General features: G+C 37.3%; 1 protein-coding gene and 1 pseudogene across 1 annotated transcript in view; one reads left to right on the top strand and one right to left on the bottom strand.

Annotated features, from left to right (window-relative positions):
* The window catches only part of RNF17 (ring finger protein 17), a 117,809-nt gene that overhangs the window by 1,446 nt on the left and 88,794 nt on the right, over positions 1–27,569 (top strand). Inside the window, exons 2-9 of the mRNA XM_005888714.1 lie at positions 1,801–1,895; positions 11,100–11,191; positions 13,037–13,148; positions 14,391–14,471; positions 15,789–15,889; positions 24,857–25,028; positions 26,242–26,318; positions 27,371–27,445. Of these exons, the coding sequence (XP_005888776.1) occupies positions 1,801–1,895; positions 11,100–11,191; positions 13,037–13,148; positions 14,391–14,471; positions 15,789–15,889; positions 24,857–25,028; positions 26,242–26,318; positions 27,371–27,445 (805 nt within the window). The remainder of the gene's footprint in view (positions 1–1,800; positions 1,896–11,099; positions 11,192–13,036; positions 13,149–14,390; positions 14,472–15,788; positions 15,890–24,856; positions 25,029–26,241; positions 26,319–27,370; positions 27,446–27,569) is intronic.
* On the bottom strand, positions 9,834–10,221 carry LOC102269219 (small ribosomal subunit protein eS24-like; annotated as a pseudogene).

The following is a 27,569-nucleotide window of genomic DNA, read 5'->3' as shown; positions in this document are numbered from 1 at the left end:
AAAAATAACCTTTATATGGGTCATGTTTGTGTGTGATAGTAGTAGCATCTGACTTCTGTCCTGTCTTCTGTCTTTGCCAATGTCTTAGATCGTTAAGAGAGGATTTTTTTAAAATTTGAATGTAACTGATTTACAGTGTTTCAGGTGTACAGTAAAGTGAATTAGTTATATCAACACATCTACATATATCCACTCTCTATTTTTTTGTTTTGTTTTGTTTTGGTTCTTTTCTGATTGTAGACCATTACAGAAGTATCGAGTAGAGTTCCCTGTGCTATTATATAGCAGGTTCTTGTTAGTTATCTATTTTATATATCAGATCAGATCAGATCAGTCGCTCAGTCGTCTCCGACTCTGCGACCCCATGAATCGCAGCACGCCAGGCCTCCCTGTCCATCACCAACTCCCGGAGTTCACTCATACTCACGTCCATCGAGTCAGTGATGCCATCCAGCCATCTCATCCTCTGTCGTCCCCTTCTCCTCCTGCCCCCAATCCCTCCCAGCATCAGAGTCTTTTCCAATGAGTCAACTCTTCGCATGAGGTGGCCAAACTACTGGAGTTTCAGCTTTAGCATCATTCCTTCCAAAGAAATCCCAGGGCTGATCTCCTTCAGAATGGACTGGTTGGATCTCCTTGCAGTTCAAGGGACTCTCAAGAGTCTTCTCCAACACCACAGTTCAAAAGCAATTCTTCGGCACTCAGCCTTCTTCACAGTCCAACTCTCACATCCATACATGACCACAGGAAAAACCATAGCCTTGACTAGATGAACCTTTGTTGGCAAAGTAATGTCTCTGCTTTTCAATATGCTACCTAGGTTGGTCATAACTTTCCTTCCAAGGAGTAAGCGTCTTTTAATTCCATGGCTGCAGTCACCATCTGTAGTGATTTTGGAGCCCAGAAAAATAAAGTCTGACACTGTTTCCCTATCTATTTCCCATGAAGTGATGGGACCGGTTGCCATGATCTTCGTTTTCTGAATATTGAGCTTTAAGCCAACTTTAGTGTGTGTATGTCAGTCCCCTTCTCCCAGTTTACCCTTTCCCATCCCGTGGTAACCATAAATTTGCTTTCTACACCCATGACTCTACTTCTGTTTTGTAAGTAAGTTCATTTGTACCCCCCTTTTTTTTAGATTGCACATGTAATTGATATCATATGATATTTGTCTTTCTGTGTCTGACTTCACTCAGTATGACAATCTCTAGGTCCATCCATGTTGCTGCAAATGGCATTATTTTGTTCAAAGAGGAGGTCTTGCCAGTTTCTCAAATTGACCCTCACTGTCCCCTTTACAGGATGGGAAGTATAAATTCGCAGACGGAAGTATGATCAAGTAGAAAGAACATTAGACTTGGAAACAGAACTAGATCTGGATTATACCATTTATCCCAGATCACCAAAATGTTTATCCATCTCTAGGTTGTCAAATATGATATCTACAGCCTATTTAGCTGTGATAATTATAATGATCAAATGGAGTATGTCAGATTTTTTATATGATTTTTTCTTTATATGATTGTAAGAGCTGGCAGATTCAAAGTATTATAGGTACCAAATAACTATCTAAATGAATCCAAGCAATATTAATTATCTCTGCCTGGTTTCTCTTTTCTTCTGATTTTTCTCCCTTCTGATTTGTATTGTTTCTCTTGAATTTTAATGTCATCCATTTCTAACTAAATAGATATATTTTTCTATAGAAGAGAATCCCTTTTAATTTTTCCCTTTGGTTATACTGAATATGCATCATTAACAAACTGAAAAGTTTAATTCACAGAAGAATTTCGTCAGTAGGTCACCACCATGAACTTCAATGTGGACATGCTTTTTGTGACCTGTGCTTATTAATGACTGAAGAATACAGCACAATCACATGCCCTGATTGTGAGGTAAGTTTTATTGTTCATATCGATCACATTACAACATAATGTTACAGGTAAAAATGGTAGAGAAATAAAACATACTTCTAATTAGGAACTAAAAACTTGGATATTTGCTGCTGAGTCTTTTAAATAAAGAAACCTAGCAAAAGATAAGGCTTTTCACGTACGTTTTTGTAACTATTCAAAGTGATCAAAAAGAATGCAAGCTTAGGGTCATACACTTATCAGTCTACATCTGTATTTTTTTAAAAGATTTTTTGATGTGGACCATTTTTAGAGTCTTTATTGAATGGGCCAGAACATTGCCTCTATTTTATGGGGGGTTTTTTTTTTTTTTGGCCCCGGGGCATGCGGGATCTTAGCTCCATCCTCTGCATTGGAAAGTGGAGTCTTAACCATTGGACTGCCAGGGAAGTACTAAAATCTCTATCCCCTTTTTCTAAACTGATATCATGTAAGCAAATTTAGAATTTTCCTCTGCCTCTCAACCTTTGTGTGTCATTAAATTTACACTTGTAGAGATGTGTTAAAAAATAAACAACATCCTAAAGTTAACTTTAGAAGTGCTAAAAATAATGCAGTTGCACTAAAACCCATGCACTCAAGATAATGAGAACAAATTAAGGATTTAAAATAAAATTTACTGAACTTTCTTTGCATTTACTACAAATATAAGTATTGCTCGGTTTATATATGTATGTTCCTAGAAAGTTTTCTTAATCTCTATTTAATTCTTAATGTTCCACTTGAGAGATCAGATTTTGAAGATTTGTATCGATTATTTTCTGTGGCAGCATGGCAGATAGTTAATATAGAGGCAGACCACCTGGGATGCAGTCCTAGTTCTTGTGCCCTAATCCTGAGTTTCCTCATTTGTGAGATGGAAATAATACCAGATTTTCTTATAGAATTGTAAAAGTCAAATCTGAATTATGTGTAAGTTCTCTCCAAGTTTTAAAATAAGTGTTATGGTTGACCCTTGATTATTTAGATGTGGATTAACTGGTTTGCAGGTTAACCATGATAAAAATACATATGTGAGTAATGAGTTGCTTCAGTCATGTCCGACTGTTTGCTCCTGTATAGACTGAGGCACGTCAGCTTCCTCTGTCCATGGGAGTCTCCAGGCAAGAATACTGGAGTGGGTTACCATTCCCTTCTGCAGGGGATCTTCCCAACCCAGGGATTGAACCTGCATCTCTTATGTCTCCTGCATTGGCAGGCCAATTCTTTGCTACTAGTGCTACCAAGAATATATATAATAATGCATATTGTTTTTGTTGTTCAGTTGCTCAGCTGTGTCCGACTCTACAACCCCATGGACTGTAGCACACAAGGCTTCCCTGTCCTTCACCATCTCCAGGAGCTTGCTCAAACTTCTGTCCATTGAGTTGGTGATGCCATCCAACCATCTCGTCCTTTGTTGTCCCTTTTTCCTCCTGCATTTGGTCTTTCCCAGAAACAGGGCACGGTCTTTTCTAATGAGTCAGCTCTTCACATCAGTTGGCCAAAGTATTGGAGCTTCAGCATCAGTCCTTCCAATGAGTATTCAGGATTGATTTCCTTTAGGATTGACTGGTTGATCTTACAGTCCAAGGGACTCTCAAGAGTCTTCTTCAGCACCACAGTTCAAAAGCATCGGTCATTTGGCACTCAGGGCTTCCCTGGTGGGTCAGCTGGTAAAGAATCTGCTTGCAATGTGGGAGCCTGCCTGCAATGGTTCGATCCCTGGGTTTGGAAGATCCTCTGAAGAAGGGAAGGGCTACCCACTCCAGTATTCTGGCATGGAGAATTCCATGGACTGTATAGTCCATGGGGTCGCAAAGAGGCAGGACTGAGTGACTTTCACTTTCAGCACTCAGCCTTCTTTATGGTCCAACTTTCACATACATATATAATAATATGTATATAAACATACAAATATGTGATTTGTGCAGGTTTAAATTACAGCAGACACATTACACACTAGAAGATATTTGTTTTGGAATTATGTACTTTATGAATCATGGCTTTTATTGTGGGAAATTCCTAGTCCCTCTCCCTTTTTTTGACAGTAGCTAGCGGCACCCCACTCCAGTACTCTTGCCTGGAGAATCCCATGGACGGAGGAACCTGGTAGGCTGTAGTCCATGGGGTCGCTAAGAGTCGGGCACGACTGAGCGACTTCACTTTCACTTTTCACTTTCATGCATTGGAGAAGGAAATGGCAACCCACTCCAGTATTCTTGCCTGGAGAATCCCAGGGACAGAGGAGCCTAGTGGGCTGCCGTCTATGGGGTCGCACAGAGTCGGACACAACTGAAGTGACTTAGCAACAGCAGCAGCAGCTCCATAGTTAAGACAAAGGGGAGCCTAGCTCCTGGTTGAAATACAGTATCCCTGACAGATTGAGTCTTATGGTGGGTAAAGAGTGAATTAAGGGAAAAGAAAGAGACATTCCACTGTAACTGTCTCTGCTCATGTCTATCCTGTTCTGATATTAAAAAAACAGCAAGTTTATTAGAACAGTAACCTCTTGCCTTTTGTGGCAAATGACTTTGTGTTTAATGGTCTCTTAAAATACTAACATATTATTTTTAGTGTTTTCGTAACATCTAATCAAGTGTTTATATTGTATTTACAAATACTAGTTTTTTATTTTGAAATTTACATTTATGTGTGCTTTTTTATTGAAGTATACTTGGCTTTACAGTGCTGTTACAAATACTGGTTTTTGATTTTAGGATTGTAGCAAATCTATTTTGTATCATTTGACTAGTTCTGCCTCTCACTTTGGGAGACATGTGGTCTGTCCCATCCTACCCGCCTTTTCCCCTTTCTCCCTGTGCTATTATAAGCCACATAATTGACAGAGGACTGTATTCAGTCTTCAAATGCACTAAAGCTGGCCACTGTTTAAAGGAATCCTTCAAGAAACCTTCCTGAAATTGTTACCACTCTTTTATTAGTTTTTTTTTTTTTATATAATTTATTTTTGGCTGCACTGGGTCTTCCTTGCAGCTCGACAGCTCTCTAGTTAAGGCTCTGGCTTGCGGCCCCATGGACTCTCTAGTTGCAGCCCCATGGACTGTAGCCTGCCAGGCTCCTCTGTCCATGGGATTCTCCAGGTAAGAATACTGGAGTGGGTTGCCATTTACTTTTCCAGGATATCTTCCCTTTCCATGAATCGAACCTGGGTCTCCTGCCTTGCAGGCAAATTCTTTACCAACTGAGCTACAAGGGAAGCCTTAAGGCAAGTGCCTTTAGTTGTTCTGCAGCCTGTGGTGTCTTAGTTCCGCAACCAGAGATGGAACTCAAGTCCCCTGCATTAGGAGGCAGATTCTTAACCAGTTGACCACCAGGAAAGTCCCTGTTAGTTTTTAAAGTTTACATTTTTGCTGGTATCTTGTATTTGGGAAAAGATAAGGGAAGAATCAAGTCTAAATTAGTGAAAAGTCTGAATTTATAGACTATTTCCGGATTGAAGTTTATTATTTTTAAATAATGTATATGCTCTAAAAAGTAATACCTATAGTCACATTAGACTTTTGTTGAAGGCCCAGGTGATGCTATTTCAAGCTTAAGCCTATAATGATTCCATTCAGAGTTAATGAGTATGCTTATGTTCTTATTTCTGAGTTTGAGTACATATGAATCAGTCTTTATCTTTCATAGTGGCATGGGTTTTTTAAATAACATCTCTGTTTTTGACTGATACTCTATACCATTCAGTTGCTCAGTCGTGTCCAACTCTTTGAGACCCCATGGACTGCAGCACGCCAGGTCTCCCTGTCCATCACCAACTCCTAGGGTTTACCTAAACTCAGGTCCATCGAGTTGGTGATGCCATCCAACCATCTCATCCTCTGTTGTCCCCTTCTCTTCTTGCCTTCACTCTTTCCCAGCATCAAGGTCTTTTCCAGTGAGTCAGCTCTTCACATCAGGTGGCCATTGTATCGGAGTTTCAGCTTCAACATCAGTCCTTCCAATGAACACTCAGGACTGATCTCCTTTAGGATGGACTGGTTGGATCTCCTCGCAGTCCAAGGGACTCAAAAGTTTGCTCCAACACCACTGTTCAAAAGCATCAATTGTTCGGCACTCAGCTTTCATTATATTCCAACTCGCACATACATACATGACTACTGGAAATACCGTAGCCCTGACTAGACGGACCTTTGTTGGCAAAGTAATGTCTCTGCTTTTTAATATGCTGTCTAGGTTGGTCATAACTTTTCTATCAAGGAGTAAGCGTCTTTTAATTTCATGGCTGCAATGATTTTGGAGCCCCAAAAAATGAAGTGATAGGACTGGACGCCATGATTTTAGTTTTCTGAATGCTGAGCTTTAAGCCAACTTTTTGACTCTCCTCTTTCACTTCATCAAGAGACTCTTTAGTTCTTCACTTTCTGCCATAAGGGTGGTGTCATCTGCATATCTGAGGTTATTGATATTTCTCCCTGCAATCTTGATTCCAGCTTGTGCTTCCTCCAGCCCAGCATTTCTCATGATGTACTCTGCATATAAGTTAAATAAGCAGGGTGACAATATACAGCCTTGACGTACTCCTTTTCCTATTTGGAACCAGTCTGTTGTTCCATTTCCAGTTCTAACTGTTGCTTCCTGACCTGCATACAGATTTCTCAGGAGGCAGGTCAGGTGGTCTGGTATTCCCATCTCTTGAACTGTTTTCCACAGTTTGTGGTGATCCACACAGTCAAAGGCTTTGGCATAGTCAATAAAGCAGAAATAGATTTTTTTCTGGAACTCTCTTGCTTTTTTGATGATCCAGTGGATGTTGGCAATTTGATCTCTGGTTCCTCTGCCCTTTCTAAAACCAGCTTGAACATCTGGAAGTTCATGGTTCACATATTGCTGAAGCCTGGCTTGGAGAATTTTGAGCTTTACTTTGCTAGAATGTGAGATGAGTGCAATTGTGCAGTAGTTTGAGCATTCTTTGACATTGCCTTTCTTTGGGATTGGAATGAAAACTGACCTTTTCCAGTCCTGTGGCCACTACTGAGTTTTCCAAATTTGCTGGCATATTGAGTGCAGCGCTTTCACAGCATCATCTTTCAGGATTTGAAATAGCTCAGCTGGAATTCTATCACCTCCACTAGCTTTGTTCGAAGTGAAGCATTCTAAGGCCCACTTGACTTCACATTCCAGGATGTCTGGCTCTAGGTCAGTGATCACACACCATTGTGATTATCTGGATTGTGAAGATCTTTTTTGTACAGTTCTTCTGTGTATTCTTGCCACCTCTTCTTAACATCTTCTGCTCCTGTTAGGTCCCTACTGTTTCTGTTCTTTATTGAGCCCATTTTTGCATGAAATGTTCCCTTGGTATCTCTCATTTTCTTGAAGAGATCTCTAGTCTTTCCCATTCTATTGTTTTCCTCTATTTCTTTGCACTGATCACTGAGGAAGGCTTTCTTATCTCTCCTTGCTATTCTTTGGAACTCTGCATTCAAATAGGTGTATCATTCCTTTTCTCCTTTGCTTTTGGCTTCTCTTTTCACAGCTATTTGTAAGGCCTCCTCAGACAGCCATTTTGTATTTGTGCATTTCGTTTTCTTGGAGATGGTCTTGATCCCGTCTCCTGTACAATGTCACGAACCTCGTCCATAGTTCATCAGGTACTCTGTCTATCAGATCTAGTTCCTTAAATCTGTTTATCACTTCCACTGTATAATCATAAAGGGATTTGATTTAGGTCATACCTGAATGGTTTAGTGGTTTTCCCTACTTTCTTCAATTTAAGTCTGACTTTGGCAATAAGGATTTCATGATATGAGCCACAGTCAGCTCCCGGTCTTGGTTTTGCTGACTGTATAGAGCTTCTCCATCTTTTGCTGCAAAGAATATAATGAATCTGATTTCAGTGTTGACCATATGGTGATGTACATGTGCAGAGTCTTGTCTTGTGTTGTTGGAAGAGGGTGTTTTCTATGACCAGTGTGTTCTCTTGGGAAAACTATTAGCCTTTGCCCTGCTTCATTCTGTACTCCAAGGCCAAATTTGCCTGTTACTCCAGGTGTTTCTTGACTTCCTACTTTTGCATTCCAGTCCTATTAATGGTTAATAATAACCATTCTATAGTTATATACAGCAATATGACAGGTTTTGTTTAATAATATGACCATACTTAGATTCCATTACAGAAATACTGGCATTTTATTGATCATTTGGACTAAAGATCATAAGTCTAAAAATATATTGGGCCATGAGAAAATGACAAATTAACCCATCATAGGTGATTAATATATATTAAAATCACATGTGGATTGGAATAACCTACAAATTGAAAATGTAAACTAGAAGAGACTATAGGTAATTGTTTAATCTTGGGTGGAGAAGCCTTGTTATTCATCACTGAAGTCAGAACCCACAGAAGAAAGTGAAAGTCACTCAGTCAGGTTGGACTCTTTGCAACCCCATGGACTGTACAGTCCATGGTATTCTCCAGGCCAGAATACTGAAGTGGGTAGCTGTTTCCTTCTTCAGAGTATTTTCCCAACCCAGGGATGGAACCCAAGTCTCCCACAATGCAGGCGGATTCTTTACCAGCTGAGCCACCAGGGAAGTCAGAAGCCACAGAGAAAATGCTGTCTAAATTTGCCCACTATTTTTCTGTTACACGTAGCAGAAAACAAACAAGCAAAAATACCACCATAAATAAAACTTAAGCAACAAGCTATTCTGGAGTAGGGGGAATAAAATATTTATTGTATATATCAGAAGTTAAGACTCTCACAATTTTAACTGAAATCTTTTAAATCAGTTTTATTTAATATTTTCTTAAATTTTCTGGGTGAAATGTCCTGTATCAAATCTGTTGGTAGTAACAATAACCTCTTACTATGAAATGCCAGGCCAACGGGGCGTAAATGAGGAGGTGGATAGAAATTAAGATTTTAGCCCTGATTTTTAGGGAGTGCTCTTAAAAATATTTGATGCAATCTGTTTTTGTTTTTTTTTTTTAAGTAACACTTTTCCTTTATTATCTAATAATAGATAACTGTCTTTGGTACATTATACTTAAAAGCTTGCCAGAACATCCTCTTCCCCACCAAACATTAACCCCACTTTAACATTTAGTAGTCTGCTACATTCCTTCCAGCATTAACCTATTGTCATGAATGTCTCCTACATAATTTTTAATGGGTGTACAATAAACCATGGTACATCAATGCTATAATATAATCTCTTTATGATAAACACTAGGTGGCTTCAGATTTTTTCACTAGGGTTTTGCACAATTCCTCAAACTCACTCCCCAAAAAAAAAAGTTCCACCAGCAGGTTCTGTTAATTATTATGTCTAAAAAAATCTATGTTTGTATTTGTCATATTTTTTTAATGTTTGGCAGTTTAATGGACAAAAAATGGGTATCTGTTTTAAATTGAAATTCCCTGAATACTAGTGAAATTGATCAATCTTTCATGTTAACTTCTCAGCTCTTTATGGAAAATCTTTAAGAGATCCTTCCAGGTCCTTTCCATATTTTCCTTTTGAATTGTCTTTTTCCTAAATTGTAAGACTACTTCATGTGATAGAGATATTAACACTTTGTTCTTTGTGTTTTAACTCTTTTCTCCCAGTTTTTCACATTTAATTTTTTTATATTTAACCATTCAGAAATGTTTCCTTTTTCATTTGTTTTATCCCCCTCCTTCATGGCTTCTAAGTTTTCTTTGATTAGTCAAAACTTTCATCTCAGAGGTATACATTATTTTATTTTTTTAATACATTTATCTTTTATTTTTTAGGAAGGTCCCTATTAGGTCCCTTTCTAATATATTTTAGATGATGTAAGGTGGTTATGTAACTTTCTTCTTCAGAATGATTAGCTGATCCATACCATTTATTGGATTATCTTTTTTTTTTTTTTTTTTAAGGTCTTAGTTTATTCTCTCTCATGAAAAATCTGCAGTCACCACAGATACAGTCACTACAGAATCTTTACTGCTTCTTGCCAGGACCAGCATTGGCCTTTGCATTCCCCCTGACTTTTTTCATTCTATTCTTGCATTCCTTTTGCTGTTTTCTTGAGGTCTTTTTCTTCTCATCTAGGCCGTGTCTTAGAAGCCTGTGTTTGGGCTCATTCTTTGTGTAATCCAAGGATTCATAAACCATGCCAAAGCCAGTTGTCTTGCCACCACCAAAATAGATTCTGAATCCAAATACAAAAATGACATCTGGTCTTGTACATTTTGGCTAGTTTTTCCTGAATTTCTGTTTTAGTTACTGTTGCCTTCCCAAAGTAAAGAACCTAGATTACCATTTATTTCCACTGAAGTAGTCGGTTGGTCATGAATTTCCTGGTCTGAATAGTTACTGTGTCACTCATGATGGCAGCTATCTTCAGGCAGCCAGAGAGTTAAAGAGCTTTTTTGTCTATTTAATTGAAATCCAAAATCACTGCAGATGATGACTGCAGCCATGAAATTAAAAGACGCTTACTGGAAGAAAAGTTACGACCAACCTAGACAGCATATTAAAAAGCAGAGACATTACTTTGCCAACAAAGGTCTGTCTAGTCAGGGCTGCAGTTTTCCAGTAGTCAGGTATGGATGTGAGAGTTGGACTCTAAAGAAAGCTGAGTGCCGAAGAATTGATGCTTTTGAACTGTGGTGGTGGAGTAAACTCTTGAGAGTCCCTTGGACTGTGAGGAGATCCAGCCAGTCCATCCTAAAGGAGATCAGTCCTGAGTGTTCATTGGAAGGACTGATGTTGAAGCTGAAACTCCAGTACTATGGCCACCTGATGTGAAGAGCTGACTCATTGGAAAAGACCCTGATGCTGGGAAAGATTGAAGGCAGAAGGAGGAGGGGAACTCAGAGGATAAGATTGTTGGATGGCATTGCCGACTCAATGGACATGAGTTTGGGTAAACCTCAGGAATTGGTGATGGACAGGGAGGTGTGGCGTGCTGCAGTCCATGGGGTCTCAAAGAGTTGGACATGACTGAGCGACTGAACTGAAAATATTTTAGTTCTGTTTATTTTATTTATTTATTTTTAGTTCTATTTAGTTGATAGTTGCCAAATTACTGATTTCCTCAAAAATTAAAATAGGATATAAATGTCACTTAAGTATGTTTTTCTTTGACTTAAAGATGATGTAAGGATCTTTTCATTTTTCTATGAATAGCACACTAGTTTTTTTGAATTCTGTATAAACAATTTACTGAATGATTTTTTGGTTTTTTTAATCTTTTGTCCTAAGGTTGCTACAACTATAAGTACAAAACAAGAATACTGCCCAATAGATGGATGTATTAAAGAAGATTCTTTTATGGAAAAATTGCCGCCTAAAAAGTATGGTCCATGTGCACTTATTTTAGTATTTAAAATTCATTGTATTTCTGAAAGTTATTTTAGAGTTATTGATAAAAGGTCATTCTTATATCAGTATCTCTAACCCATTGTTTACAGAATGCTCTTTAAGTTTATAATTTGTCTGAGCTGTTAATGAAGTGGAGAATCCAACTCCTAAAGAAGCAGCATTAGTATGTACTCATTTAAAGTGAGGGGAAACAATTCACAATTACCATTTCTTCACCCTACTTAATTCTTTAAGTCTCTTTTGCATATCTCAGCTCTTCCAGATTATTTGCTGCTCTTTGGTTCTTCATGGCCTAGCCAATAAAATCCAAAATCCTTTAGGCTAGCATTCCTGACTTTTCACATGCCTGCTGCAGGTCCTCTGTCCAGGTTTAAATGGGTGCTTAGAAACCAACAGAACAGTTATTTATTTAGAAAATAAAACGACTTAGCTAAAGTCTACTTACTGCTTATTGATAGAGCCAGAGGTAGAACTCAGGCTTACTGAATGCCAGTACTGCTCCCACCTCCTCTATTTGTATTCCATCAATCACTTCCTCCGTAACCTCTGAGTGGAATGATTAGAATAAATCTTTAGGAATCTTTGTGGCTGCATGAGAGTCAGTGGCCATAACAATTGGGACATCTTCAGGAATCTAGCAGTTGACTTACCAGGTGAGGGAGGCTGACTTTTTTTTAAAGAGTGCTAAGGATTATGCACCCACTTCAGAGGAGGGAGCCCTTGCTCAGCTCTAGCCAGTTTCTGCTATGTGTTAAGATATCCCAGTGGTGCCAGGTTATCCTTCTCAAGACAAAACAGAAATCTGGAATTTCTTTGTGAAGGTTTCTTGTTTTTTAAACATGAAAGCCAAATCTGATTGTAGTTTTGTCTAGATGGCATGTAGTGTCAAATATGGTTGCAAAGTGAAATTTTACTTTCATAAGTAGATGAATCTGTTTTAGGTATCCCAGTTTTTTCCAAATTGCCAGTTTTCAAATTAGTTCTCCATGTCAAGTATACTTAGGTTAAAAACTCTTATTTCCTAATTTCAGTAGAGTTTGGTTTAAATAGTGATATGCTTTAAAATAGAAGTGTTCCTTCATACATGATGCATTGCCTTCCTGGTTTTTCTTTAGTATTTTGAAACAGGAATTGAATGATGGACTCTTTATGGCTAATGCATTCACATGTTTTCAAGAACATGGATATCCACTTTTTAAGTAATCAAATGTTTAAAAATTACTTTGTGTATCATTTCTTCCTACGAGACTAATCATCATAGTTTCTTCTATAAGCTGTTTTAGGCTATGATTAACTTATTCTTGCCAGCCAACGTAGGGATATAAAGATAAAAAATAGGCAAAAACTCTGTCATCTATGGACAAGAAATGCAGCTTGCTTTTCATTTGAAATTACCTAGTAAATTTAGTACCTCATTAGCCAGGCCTGTAAGTACATTTTTTAATAGCTGGCATTTGTTTGTATACTTACTTGCTTTAATTGAGCTTAAGACAGTTGAGTGATTATCAACATCTCTACCAAAAAAAATCAGGGAAGGAGAAAGGATTAAGAAATTAAAGCACAATTTATACTATAAGCTATTATTTTCAGGCATTGGTTAAGAAGTTGAATTCTTGGTTAAAGTTAGCTTTTATATGAAAACATGTCTAGTCATGATTTTCCTCTCTTTGCTTTTCACAGATAATTGAGAACTCATTGTAAATGTCCTTATAAGTCATCATAAGAATTATTTTTAATAGAGGGTAAAAATCAAAATAGAAGATTAAAACCATTATGTTAATGTTGATACTTAAAATAATGTACTTGACATTTTCCAGGATGAGGAATTGTTCTCAGGACTTTGAAAAGACTGCTCATCAACAAACTATTAGTTTAGAACATTCAGCCTCCACACCCAGGACTGTTTTGAACCCATCAGCTGTAATACAGGTATGAAAAATGTAATTCATGAAGTGAGATAAGGCCAAACATTTTTACTTTTCTCTAGTAGCTTGACTTTCCTGTGCTCTCAAGGGTCCTATAATTCAGATTCTTTTGGGAAGTTTAAAGGTAAACTTTCACTCCTTGCTTCAGTCTCTTTATTTTATTCTAAACTATGCCTCAACAATTGTTTTCTTTCCAAGTCAACATATTCTGCCTTTGATCAGCTGTTAGTGCTCTTGATATTGAGATTTTATTTATTTAGATATTTAGATTGAATTCAGATTTTATGAAACTTGTATAAGATACAAGTTTCCAAATTCTAAGTATAATTTTCCAGTTATTTTTAATGGCAGCTAAAAGACCTAGTGGCACTTACTGATGATGATGTAATTCTTGTTGGAAGACTGAATTTTATCAGTTATGGCTTTTGATAACTTTAAATAATATATTCTTTTAATTGAAGGTTAGAAACAGAACAAATTCCAAAGTGCTATTGAGTAGAATATTGTCGTTTTGTTAAGGAGATTATTGGTGGGCTGGGGGAGGAAAGAGCACTGTCTTCCGTGTTTAAATCTTTTTTTTTCCCATAAGAATTTTCTTTTGGGAGGAGGGTTCAGGATGGGGAACACAGGTATACCTGTGGCGGATTCATTTCGATATTTGGCAAAACTAATACAATATTGTAAAGTTTAAAAATAAAATAAAAAAAAAAAAAGAATTTTCTTTTGTTTTTATCAAGGAATTTCTGTACGTTAATTTTAGTGTTTTTTTTTTTTTTTTTTTTTCTGGCCATGCCACCCGGCATACGGAATCTTAGTTCTCAACCAGGGACCAAACCCTCACCCCCTGCATTGGTAGCATGGACTCCCAACCACTGGACCAGCACGGAAGTCCCCAGTGTTTAAATATTAACATAGCCTGATTATAATCTTCATTTTCTTAAAAACTGTTACTGTTTACATGTATTATTTATGATCATGATCATTATTTTCAGGTAGTTTTGAGTTGCAAAATGGTTATAGGATATAATCCCATTTTTTCAGAAAGATACCTTAAAAAAAAAAAGTCTGGAATACTATCAGCAGAACTCTAAAATGTTCATTGTTGCATGTTTTCAGATTGCTGTAATGGATCTAGGTTGCTTTTGTAAACAAAATGGTAGCTTGATGTTTTTGCAACTGTTACAGTCTATCTAAGCATCTGTTTTTATATTTTGTATTTGTATGTGATTCCTCTCTCCCTTCTTAGGAAAGTAAAACTGTGGAAGAGATTGATGAAGCATTGAAGATAGCAGGCCAAAATTTTGAACAACTAAGTATTGCTGTAAAAGTAAGCTTTCTGTATGATCCTAAATGTATGCTGTATCCTAAATTAAGACATGTTCCCTTTTGATGTATATCACTGAAGGTAGTAGAGCTTAGCATGATAGATAGAGCTTACATATGATAATCCAGTGAGAGAGAAACATAAAAAAGAATGGAAAACTCATGCCCTCCTAGGAGTAGCTTCATACCATTTGTGTTGTCAGCCTGCTGAAATTGAAGCTCTGTTTGCTGTGAGCTGAATTTTTTGTCTTGGAAGCATTGCAGATCACTATTCTGATACTGCTCATTATTTGGCTGTATACTGTTATACAGAGTTTTAGGTTCTTTTCTTTCTTGGCCCATCAACCCAAGAGAGAGACTTCCCTCATTTATTGACAAAGAACAAGCTCCTTGCACCTACCAACAGCAAATTCACCAAGGCATTCAAAAGATTGTAGCTAACATAGAATTTAAGAGTTCAACATATGTATTTGCAGAATACATTTACTACATCTCATATCCCCCTAATTTTTAGCCAATTTTGGCATCAAATCTAAGTCCAAAATCTCATCTAAGTATCTCCTAAATCAGGTATGGGTGAGATTCAGGGTATGACTCGTGCTGGGGCAAAATTCCTCTCCAGCTGTGAATGTGTGAAACTAGTAAATTATCTACTTCTAAAATATTAATGCATTTGTTGAGCAGGCATAGGATAGACATTACCGTTTCAAAAAGGAAAGATTTAAAGAAAAGGTCACAGATCTCAAGCGATGAGTCTTTGTTTAAAATACAAGGAAATTTGTGGAATAGCTAACATTTTAATTAAAATATGTGTGTGCGCATATATATATATATATATAGGTTTTTTTGTCCTTAGTGTGTGGCATGCAGGATCTTAGTCCCCTGACCAGGGATCGAACCCATGCCCCCATACATTGGGAGTGCAGAATCTTAACCACTGGACCACCAGTGAAGCCCCTAATGTTATATTTTAAGTTTTTATAAATTTAAGGAATCCTGCCAGAGAGAAACTTAGCTATCCAAAATGATCCATTTCCTGTACTGAGTAAAAGTGATGAGAAGTTCAGAAAACTTAGTGGGTTTTCTAGTCCTTTTTGCTAATTTTATCAGTACAAAGTACTAACAAAGATGTGATCTTGCTGACAAGAACAAAGATTTAAAGTTTAACCATGTGATTTTTCCCATTTTTATCATCTGATGTCTTCTGTTGTTATTTTGAAGAGTCCAAAAAGTACCTTTTACTTTTCAAAATTATGTTGAATAGCACAATTCCCACAAAATAAAAATACCAAATTAGGTCTTTGTATTATCTTTTTCCCAGATGCTTGAACACATGCACAGTCAAACAAAAGAGGAGACGGTCTGTCTTAAAGAGGTTCTAGAGAAGCAGTTTGATCAGCTTTTCACTTCTCTTGATTCCAGGTAATAAATTAAAAATACAGACTCAGTGCAACTGAAGCTTTTAATATCAACTTGTCATTTTATTTCTCTGCATAGATTGAAAAAAATTAGTAGATTTTAAACAAGTTTAGAAGGTAATGGGTGGTTCCCTTACAGGCTGATGTTTACAGCTTCGAAATGAAGAAAATTTATTTATTTAGGCTATTTGCCTTCTGTTCCCAAAGCTGTTAAATAATTTCTTTCTTAAAGCAGTTAGCACAGAGAAATGCTGTCTATTTCTGAATCCTATTGTAGAATTCAGCATACTTGGGAAAATGCAAACATACATTTTCATGTACATAATGCCATCATTTTTTTATGTGTTTATTTGCATCAAGAGCAAATAATAATGATTTTTTGAAACACATACCATACTGTTACATATCCATCCTTTTTAAAAATGTTGATATATATGATCTCAAGTAATCTTTAATCACATTTTGCATTTTAAGAGACAGACTCATAGAAGTTGTGATAAATTGGTATTTAGAAATGGTGCTTGTCTATTTGACTCTTGTTTCTTTTTTTAATTTCTAATTGGAATGCCCAGAACACAGGTTCATCACTCTGAATGAATCAGTTGATATTCTTTATTCCTTGATATTTATGGTATCTCACATTTGGTTTTTATAGTATCTAGGTGATAGGTCAGTTCAGTTCAGTTGCTAAGTCATATCCAACTCTTTGTGACCCCGGGGACTGCAGCACACCAGCCTTCCCTTGTCCATCACCAACTCTTGGAGTTTGCTGAAGCTCATGTCCATCGAGTCAGTGATACCATCCAGCCATTTCATCCTCTGTTGTCCTGTTCTCCTCCTGCCTTCAATCTTTCCCAGCATCAGGGTCTTTTCCAATGAGTCAGTTCTTCGCATCAGGTGGCCAAAGTGGAGTTTAAAGGTGATAAGTCATGTGCATGCATTTTAAATGTTTTTAATAGTGGTAAATGTACATCATAAAGTTTACCTTTGTAACTGTTTAAGAGTGTACAGTTTAGTGGTGGGGGGAGGGATGAATCAGAAGTTTGAGATGAACATACACTATTATATATAAGATAAATAAGAAACTACTGTATAGTACAGAGAAATGTATTCAGTATTCTGTGATAATCTATATGAGAAAAGAATCTAAAAAAAGATTATATGTATAACTGAATCACTTTGCTGTATACCTGAAACTAATATTAATATTAGTTTAGTATTATTAACTAATATTAATATAACATTGAAAATCAAATGTAGTCCAATAAAATTGAAATTTAAAAATGTATAGTTTAGTGGCATACAATAATTTTATGTTTAACTTTTTAAGGACTACCAAATTGTGTTCTGTGATGGCCGCACATGTTACTTTTCCACCAGCAGTGCTCAAAGGTTCCAGTTTCTCCACATCCTCACCAACATTTTATTTTTTTTTTGAAAAGAATAACCATTTTGAGGATGTGAAGTGGTATCTCATTTTGGATTTGATTTACATTTCCATGATAGCTAGTATTATGGAGCACATCTTTTCATGTGCTTATTAGTTGACCATTTATGTATTTTCTCTGGAGAAATAGTATTCCAGTCCTTTGCCCATTTTTGTAGTGTTTATTTTGTTATTGATGGGGTAGGAGTTCTTTATACATTATGGATATCAGTCCTTTATGAGATGTATTGTTTTCATATATTTTCTCTTCCTGTGGCTTGCCTTTTGTTTGTGGTTTAAAATTTTTTTATTGAAATACAGTATTAGTTTGAATTTGAATTACATTTGAAGTACAGTATTAGTTTCAGGTGTACAGCAGAGTGATTCAGTTATACATATTCTTTTTCATTATAGGTTATTACAAGATATTGCATATAATTCCCTGTGCTGTACAGTCTGTCCTTGTTTTTTATCTACTTTGTATATACTAGTGTGTATATGTTAATCCAAAATGCTTAATTTGTCTCTTCTACCCTTAAATGTCTGTGGGTCTGTTTCTGACTTGTAAGTAAGTTCATTTATATTCCACATAAAAGTGATGTATGACACTTGTCTTTCTTTGTCTGACTTTATTAAGTATAATATTCTCTAGGTCCATCCATGTTGCTGCAAATGGCATTGATTCATACTTTTTTATGGCTGAGTCATATTCCATCATGTGCATATATCACATCTTTTTTATCCATTTAAGTTATTTCCTTGTCTTGGCTAATGTAAATATTGCTACTTTGAGTACTTTGAACATTGAAGTGCATGTATTGAGTTTTAGAGTTTTCATCTTTTCTGGATATGTGCCCGGAAATTGGATTGCTGGATTGTATGGTTACTGTTTTTAGTTTTTTATAGAACCTTCATACTGTTCTCCATAGTGAATGCACCAAGTTTCCGTTCCCACTGACAGTATAGGAGGGCTCCCTTTTCTCCACACACTGTCTAGCATTTATTTGTAGACTTTTTGATGATGACCATTCTTATTTGTGGGAAGTGGGATACGTCATTGTAGTTTTGATTTCCATTTTTCTAATAATTTGTGATGTTGGATATCTTTTCATGTGCCTGTTGACCATCTGAGTAATGGTCTTCTTTGGAGAAATGTCAGTTTAGGTCTTTTGCCCATTTTTTAATTTTTTGAGCTGTATAAGCTGTTTGTATGCTTTAGAAATTAAGCCTTTGTTGGTCACATAGTTTGCAAATATTTTCTTCAAGTCCATAGGTTGTTGTTATTGTTGAACTAAATTATTTAGCTGTGCCAGGTCTTAGTTGTGGCATGTGGGATCTAGTTCCCCAACCAGAGATTGAACTCAGGTCTCCTGCATTTGGAGTCTTAGCCTTGGACCACCAGGCAAATCCCTCCTTTTCACTCTCTTGATAGCATTCTTTGATCCAAACATGTTTTTAATTTGTGAAGTCCAATTTATCTATTTTCTCTTTTGTTTCTATTTTTCTAGAATTTTCTAAAATTCTATCTCTTTTTCTCTGTGTTTTGGTGTCATATCCAAGAAATTGTTGCCAAATCTTCAATCATGAAACTTTCTCCAACTGTGTTTTCTTCTAAGAGTTTTACAGTTTTAGCTTTTACATATAGATCTTTGAGGCATTTTAAGCCAATGTTTTTATATAGTGTAAAGGAAGGGTCCAGCTTCATTCTTTACCATATGGACATCCAGTTTTCCCAGCACCATTTGTTGGAAAGATGGGTCTTTTCTCCATTGAATGGTCTTGAGACTCCTGTCAAAACTCAGTGACCATGTTTGTGAAGATTTATTTCTGGGCTCTCTATTCTCTTCCATTGGTCCATCTGTCTGTTCTTGTGGCAGTAGGACAGTGTTTTAATTACTGTGGCTTTGTAGCAAATTTTGAAATCAGGATGTGTAAGCTCTACAACTTTGTTCTTTCTCAAGTTTGTTTTGGAAGTTTGGGGTCCCTTGAGATCTCCTGTGACTTTTAGGATGGGTTTTTCTATTCTGCATGAAGCATCATTGGAATTTTGATATGGATGGCTTTAAATTGTAAATTGCTTTGGGTATTGACATCTTAACAAATATTAAGTCTTCCAGTTCATGATTATAAGAGATCTTTCCATTTATTTTGGCTTCATTAATTTCAGCAATGTTATGTAGTATACAGCAAATGTACAAGTCTGTTGCAGCCTCAGTTACATTTATCCCTGAGTCCAGTCTTATTTTTATTCTTTCGTAAAATGAATTGTTCTGTCAATTTTCTTTTCGGACTGTTCACTGTCAGTATGTAGAAATGTATCTGATTTTTTGTGTGTTCATTTTGTATCCTGTATCTTTGCTGAATTTATTTATTAGCCCTACTACTATTCTTGTGACATCTTTACCTATAAGACTTCCCTGGTGGCTTAGACAGTAAAGTGTCTGCCTACAATGCGGAAGACCCGGGTTCAGTCTCTGGGTCGGGAAGATCTCCTGGAGAAGGAAATGGCAACCCACTCTAGTATTCTTGCCTGGAAAATCTAATGGACAGAGGAGCCTGGTAGGCTGTAGTCCATGGGGTCGCAAAGAGTTGGACACAACTGAGTGACTTCACTTTCTTCTCTTTCTTTCTTACCTATAAGATGATGTCATCTGCAAAAAGACATCACTTTCTTACTTTTTGTCAATTTGGGTGGCTTTTATGTCTTTTTTTGACTAATTATTCTGGCTAGAACTTAAAATAGTATATTAAATAGCAGTGGTAAACTCTCACACCCTTTTCTTACTACCTTAGAAGAAAAGCTGTCAGTCTTTCATCATCTAGTGTAATGTTAGTTGTGGGTTTTTCTTATGTAAGTTTTATAAGTTGGTGTAGTTTTCCTCAATTCCTTGTTGGAGTATTTTTATCCTGAAAGGGGGTTGAAACTGTCATATCCTTTTTCTCTATTATTTGAGAGGATCTTGTGGGGGGTTTTCTTCTTTCTGTTAATATGCTATATAACATTAATTGGTACTCATACTTCATTTCAGGAATAAATCCCACCTGGCATGATGTATTATTCTTTCACTGTTCTGCTGATTGAATTTGCTAGTATTTTGTTGAGGATTTTGACTTAATGCTCATAAGAGACACTGATCAATAGTTTTCTGGTAGTGTTTTCTTATGGCTTTGGTATGAAGGTGATGCTGGTCTCAGAATAAGTTGGAAAGTGTTTCCTGTGGCTCTTCAATATTTTGGAGGGGAATTGATTTTATTTATTTATTTTTTCTTTGAATTTTTGGTATAATTTACCAGTGAAGTTCTCTGGTCTGGGCTTTTCTGTGGGGGAAGCTTTTGATTACTAATTCAGTCTTGTTACTTTTTATTGATCTGCTCAGATTTTCTATTTCTTCATGATTCAGTGTTGGTAGGTGGTGTGTTTGTAGGAATTTGTCCACTTCATCTAGGGTATCCAATTTCTTGGCATAGTTATTCATAGCATTGCCTTCAAATTTTTTTAGTTTCTGTAAAATTGATTATCCTATGCCTATGAACAAAACTAGTGGAGGTGATGGAATTCCACTTGAGCTATTTCAAATCCTAAAAGATGATGCTGTGAAAGTGCTGCACTCAGTATGTCAGCAAATTTGGAAAACTCAGCAGTGTCCACAGGACTGGAAAAGGTCAATTTTCATTCCAGTCCCAAAGAAAGACAACGCCAAACAATGCTGAAACTACTGCACAATTGCACTCATCTCACATTCTAGCAAAGTAAAGCTCAAAATTCTCCAAGCCAGGCTTCAGCAATACGTGAACCATGAACTTCCAGATGTTCAAGCTGGTTTTAGAAAGGGCAGAGGAACCAGAGATCAAATTGCCAACATCCGCTGGATCATCAAAAGAGCAAGAGAGTTCCAGAAAAACATCTATTTCTGTTTCATTGACTATGCCAAAGCCTTTGACTGTGTGGATCACCACAAACTGTGGAAAATAGTTCAAGAGATGGGAATACCAGACCACCTGACCGGCCTCCTGAGAAATCTGTATGCAGGTAAGGAAGCAACAGTTAGAACTGGACATGGAACAACAGACTGGTTCCAAATAGGAAAAGGAGTACGTCAAGGCTGTATATTGTCACCCTGCTTATTTAACTTATATGCAGAGTACATCATGAGAAACGCTGGGCTGGAGGAAGCACAAGCTGGAATCCAGATTGCTGGGAGAAATATTAATAACCTCAGATATGCAGATGACACCATCCTTATGGCAGAAAGCAAAGAAGAACTAAAAAGCCTCTTGATGAAAGTGAAAGAGGAGAGTGAAAAAGTTGGCTTACAGCTCAGCATTCAGAAAACTAAGATCATGACATCCGGTCCCATCACATCAGGGCAAATAGATGGGGAAACAGTGGAAACAGTGGCTGACTTTATTTTTCTGGGCTCCAAAATCACTGTAGATGGTGATTGCAGCCATGAAATTAAAAGATGCTTACTCCTTGCAAGGAAAGTTATGACCAACCTAGACAGCATATTCAGAAGCAGAGACATTACTTTGCCAACAAAGGTCCGTCTAGTCAAGGTTAAGGTTTTTCAAGTAGTCATGTATGGATGTGAGAGTTGGACTATAAAGAAAGCTGAGTGCAGAAGAATTGATGCTTTTGAACTGTGGTGTTGGAGTAAACTCTTGAGAGTCCCTTGGACTGCAAGGAGATCCAACCAGTCCATCCTAAAGGAGATCAGTCCTGGGTGTTCATTGGAAGGACTGATGTTGAAGCTGAAACTCCAGTATTTTGGCCACCTGATGAAAAGAGCAGACTCATTTTAAAAGACCCTGATGCTGGGAAAGATTGAGGGCAGGAGAGGGGGACGACAGAGGATGAGCTGGTTGGATGGCATCACCGACACAACGGACATGGTTTTGGGTGGACTTCGGGAATTGGTGATGGACAGGGAGACCTGGCGTGCTGTGGTTCATGGGGTCACAAAGTGTCGGACATGACTGAGCAACTGAACTGAGCTGAATGCCTACTTTATTTTTTATTTTAGTAAATTTATTCTTTTCTTGTTTTTCTAGGCAGTGTATCTAAAATTGGTGAATTTTAATCTCAAAGAACCATCTTTTGGTTTCATTGATTTTTCTCTATTTTTGCCTAGCTATTTACTTATTTCTGCTCTAATCCTATTATTTCTTCCTTCTGGCAGCTTTGGGTTTAGTTTGTTATTTTCTAGTTCCTAAGGTGTAAACATAAAGATTGAAGGCAGAATAAGAAGAGGGTGGCAAAGGATGAGATGTTAGATAGCATCACTGACCCAGTAAAATGAATTTGAGCAAACTCTGGGAGATAGTGAAGGACAGGGAAGCCTGGTGTGTTGCAGTGCATGGGATCGTAAAGAGTCAGACATGACTTAGCGACTGAACAACAGCAAAGGTGTAAAATTAGGTCGTTGGTTTGTGATGCCTTTTTTTTTTTTTTTTGCAATGCCTTTTTTCATGTACTTACAGCTATATATTTATTTTTCTCTCAGATCCAATTTAATTGCATCCCATAAGTTTTGATATTTTGATTTTTCATTTTCATTTGTCTCAAAATACTCTCCTTGTGTTACTTTGCTTTGATCCATTTGTGTTTAGGAGTATGTTCTTTAATTTCCACATATTTGTGGAATTTCCAGTTTCCTTCTGTTACTGAGTTCTAGTTTTCATTCCTTTGTATTCAGAAAGGATACTTTTACATTGTCTTTTAAAAGTATTAAAACTTGTTGTTTTTGACCTAACATGTGGCCTAACCTGGAGTATGCTACCTGTATGCTTGAGGAATCTTTCTGCAACCTTCTTGGGTGGTCTTGGTTCCTCTTGCTGCCTGAGTGTCAAATTAAGTGAAAGGGTTCTTCAGGCAGCCCCCCTTCCCTTCCGCCCCTCCATCTCCTCACTCCCCGTGCATCCCCGCCACAAAGTAGGACATTGCAAATAAGGCAATGGCACCACACTCCAGTACTCTTGCCTGGAAACTCCTATGGCCGGAGGAGTCTGGTAGGCTGCAGTCCATGGGGTCCGAAGAGTCGGACATGACTGAGCGACTTCACTTTCACTTTTCACTTTCATGCACTGGGGAAGGAAATGGCAACCCACTCCAGTGTTCTTGCCTGGAGAATCCCAGGGACGGGAGAGCCTGGCGGGCTGCCATCTATGGGGTCTCACAGAGTCGGACACGACTGCAGCGACTTAGCAGCAGCAGCAGCAGCATACTCCCTTTGGAGGGAAGGAATCAGGAAGTATGCTGCTGCCTCCAGACCAGGACTGCACCACACGGAGGAAGGGTCTGGGAAAGGACAAGAAATGAAATGTCCTGCTGATAAAGAATGTGGATTTTTTTCCACTGCACATTTGTGTTGTTGCTGTATACCTTTGTCCGTTCTCCAGTTCTAGAAGGTTATTGTAACCAATTCTTAGCTGTCATTTGACATCACCATTGAAGAACAAGGACTTCAAGTCTCCTAGTCTGCCATTTTGCTAACATCACTTCGTGGGCATGAATTTTGGGGAGAGTCATCTGAAACTTATCAAAATGACCATTTATCTCCTAAATAAATGATTTTCATAAATTTATATGTAATTACTAAAAATTTTTTGGAATACTTCTTCACCTGCAGAGCATGTGTGTGTGTTAGTCATTCACTTGTGTCCGACTCTTTCTGACCCCATGGACTGTAGCCCGCCAGGCTTCTCTGCCCTTGGAATTCTCCAGGCAAGAATACTGGAGTGGGTTGCCATTCCCTTCTCCAGGGGATCTTCCCAACCCAGGCATTGAACCCGGGTCTCCTGCATTGCAGGCAGATTCTTTACCGTCTGAGCTATCAGGGAAGTCCTTGCAGAGCCTGTGGCACATTCTTATTACTCTTCAGTGTGGCAAACTCCACTTTTTTGAGGCCAGATTTGATTTGAGGAAATCATTTTATTCATTTACAAGATGAATAAAATGAGCAATAATTTTTGGTACAAAATATCTTAATTTCCATGATAAAGTAATTCCACTATAGGTGGAATTTTTGAGTAATGAAGGAATAACTCTTCAGTTTCATAACTGATAGCTTTGAAGATTATAGTTAATTGATATCTGAGTTTTGGTTTGGTGAAGTCTATTTTAAAGTCTTATTTCAAATTCATGTAATATGTATCTGCCTATGAAATTTTAAAATGTGCAGATAGATCCTCGTGAGAAATGAATACGGATATGTCTTTGTAATGGCACAAGTGACTGCAAGATAGCCAGGATTCACTTACTTTTAAAAGTGGTAGATTGGTCTAGGGTTTGTCTTACCGCTGTAGTTCTGTGACACCTGTATCTGGAACATAACTATATTCTTCTACAAAAGTTACTTTTTCTCTGGTTACATATACATAGCTTTCAACTATAATAGATTTTAGTTCAGTTGAATGTCTCATTAACCATATTAAAATTTAAGCTCATGAAACTGAAATTACCTTTTCAGTACTTTTGAGTTATGATAAATTTGCTTTCATAAAATTGTATATGAAATATTGAAAAATAACCTAATTTAAATGAAGGAAGAAGAGCCTGTGTGAAGAATTAGTAAGAAATACAGACAATTATTTATCAAAAATAATAGTGACTAAAAGCTACATTGAAGCAAAAAAAAGTGATTTGGATGCAGCTATGAAGATAGCAAGAGAATTAAAATCTGCACCTTCTCTAAGGATATATTGTGACCTAAATCAGGTAATTTTAATAGTTCATAATGTGAATTATTCCTGTGGTAGCTTACTTTACCTGCTTTGGAATATGATATCTAAGACTTAACTGCAAGAATTTGCTTTTCAGATTATCCTAACTTTATTGGCATGAATTTAGAATTCTTAGGCATTTAAATTCTAAGATAAACATTAATAACTTTGTTTGACCTTTTATTATTATTTACCACTTAGGGAAATGGTACAGTAAAGTCTTTATGACACACATCTGAGAACAAGTAGGATGATATTAAGTTGAAAGTTGTTTCTAGGACACTTGAATAAAAAACAACAAATAAGAGTAGCAAAATAAATAGGACTCTATTTTTATAGACAGGTATGACTATCAACTCTTAAAAATTTATCAAAATGCTGTTTAGGTTTTTCTCCCAACCCCCGACTCTGTGAGTCAGGATACAAGGTGCTTCAACCCTGTCCTGTCATCTAATCATGTGCCTGGAGTTGGGCAGAAATAGAAACATGTTTCTTGTGCCTCAAGTTGGGCAGGAATAGAAACATGTTTCTTGCTAGATTGTTTGCTGGGAAAGGGTTACCATCAGTCCTCTTTGCTAATTTCTGTCTTGTTCCCTTGAGGTATAGATCCTACTCTATTGTCTTGGAATCTTCAGGACCTCATTCCCCATAGATAATCAGATGTTTGGACTGAACTGAGGTGTAAAATAGAAGCTCTTGGTTTACCTGCTTCCAAAGTCTTGAACTTTTAAAGTTTTTGCACTGTCTTACTTGACCAGGCCTCCATCTAGCTGTAGTGACAAGAACAGTAGTAGTCTATTCCTGTGTATTACACATGAAACATTAGGAGGTGAAAAAAAGTAAAATTTGGTCTTCACCCTAGTTAGCCACGTTAGGAAGATGGGGGCAGAAAAAGAGAAAAACGTTCAAGGACAGCAGCGCAGGCGCACAACGAGTGTCATCAGAATTTCCCCTGATCGTGTAGCTGTATCCCATGTATTAATTAGTTGTTATCTTTTGTTGTTATATCTTAATACACATCTCCAAAAGATTTTTAATTTCTTTGGGGAAATTTGCATCCCTCCCTTTGCTTGCCTAAGATCAGACCCTGAGCACATTAATGAAATACCTAAAGAGTATAGTTTTCCCTCTGAAATCTTACTCTGTTTCAACAGTATTTGTAACAAAACAAAACACACATATGAGCAATACTTCTCTTTTGATTCTAGATCATCCGGACTTTGAAGTTAACATTTGAGAGTGACTTGTCACAAGTCAGCTCTCTAAAACTAAGGAACTCTCCCAAGTAAGTAATTGTAATTCATATAAAAGAAATCTATAATTCAAAAGAGTCTGATAATTAAGTATAAATATGTATTGCTGCTGCTGCTAAGTCGCTTCAGTCGTGACCCCACAGAGGGCAGCCCACTAGGCTCCCCTGTCCCTGGGATTCTCCAGGCAAGAACACTGGAGTGGGTTGCCATTTACCTCTCCATAAATATGTATTAGAACCTATATTTATTAAAATAACAAGCAATTATAAATTGAAAATTTGGGTCAAAAATATTTCCCAGATTAGCAACCAAATTAAGTGTGATTTATGAATTAAAAAGTTGTTTAAATGCTCTTTTAGAGTTTTTCAGTTCAGTTCAGTCACTCAGTTGTGTCCGACTCTTTGCAACCCCATGAATCACAGCACACAAGGCCTCCCTGTCCATCACCAACTCTTGGAGTTCACTCAAACTCATGTCCATCAAGTCGGTGATGCCATCCAGCCATCTCATCCTCTGTCGTCCCCTTCTCCTCCTGCCCCCAATCCCTCCCAGCATCGAGGTCTTTTCCAATGAGTCAACTCTTTTCATGAGGTGGCCAAAGTATTGGAGTTTCAGCTTCAGCATCAGTCCTTCCAATGAACACCCAGGACTGATCTCCTTTAGGATGGACTGGTTGGATCTCCTTGCAGTCCAAGGGACTCTCAAGAGTTTACTCCAACACCACAGTTCAAAAGCATCAAATCTTCGGTGCTCAGCTTTCTTCACAGTCCAACTTTCATATCCATACATGACCACTGGAAAAACCATAGCCTTGACTAGATGGACCTTTGTTGGCAAAGTAATGTCTCTGCTTTTGAATATGCTATCTAGGTTGGCCATAACTTTCCTTGCAAAAAGTAAGCGTCTTTTAATTACATGGCTGCAGTCACCATCTGCAGTGCTTTTGGAGCCCAAAAAAATAAAGTCAGCCACTGTTTCCACTGTTTCCCCATCTACTTCAGAGTTTTTAATGTTAGCTAATTTTTATTAGAGAAAGTAATAAACTTCCATTAGAACACTTTTTATGCTAAGTATTTAATTTTAGGTTGAATATGGATTGCAGTGAGATCATCTGTATGTTCAACAGAATGGGAAAGATTGAATTTGAGGATTCAACAAGGTAAGTATAAGAATGGCAACATGCCATTAGTGTCTGATATGGCCTAAGGGACAGAAATATTAGATCAAACAAAAAAATTGATCTTTAGTATAATGTTGATTCAAAAGCTGAAAAGTAATGTAAG

Source organism: Bos mutus, chromosome 12 (genome assembly GCF_027580195.1).
Source record: "Bos mutus isolate GX-2022 chromosome 12, NWIPB_WYAK_1.1, whole genome shotgun sequence".
NCBI classification, from domain to species: Eukaryota; Metazoa; Chordata; class Mammalia; order Artiodactyla; family Bovidae; genus Bos; species Bos mutus.
This window is presented reverse-complemented; position numbering and strand designations above follow the sequence as displayed.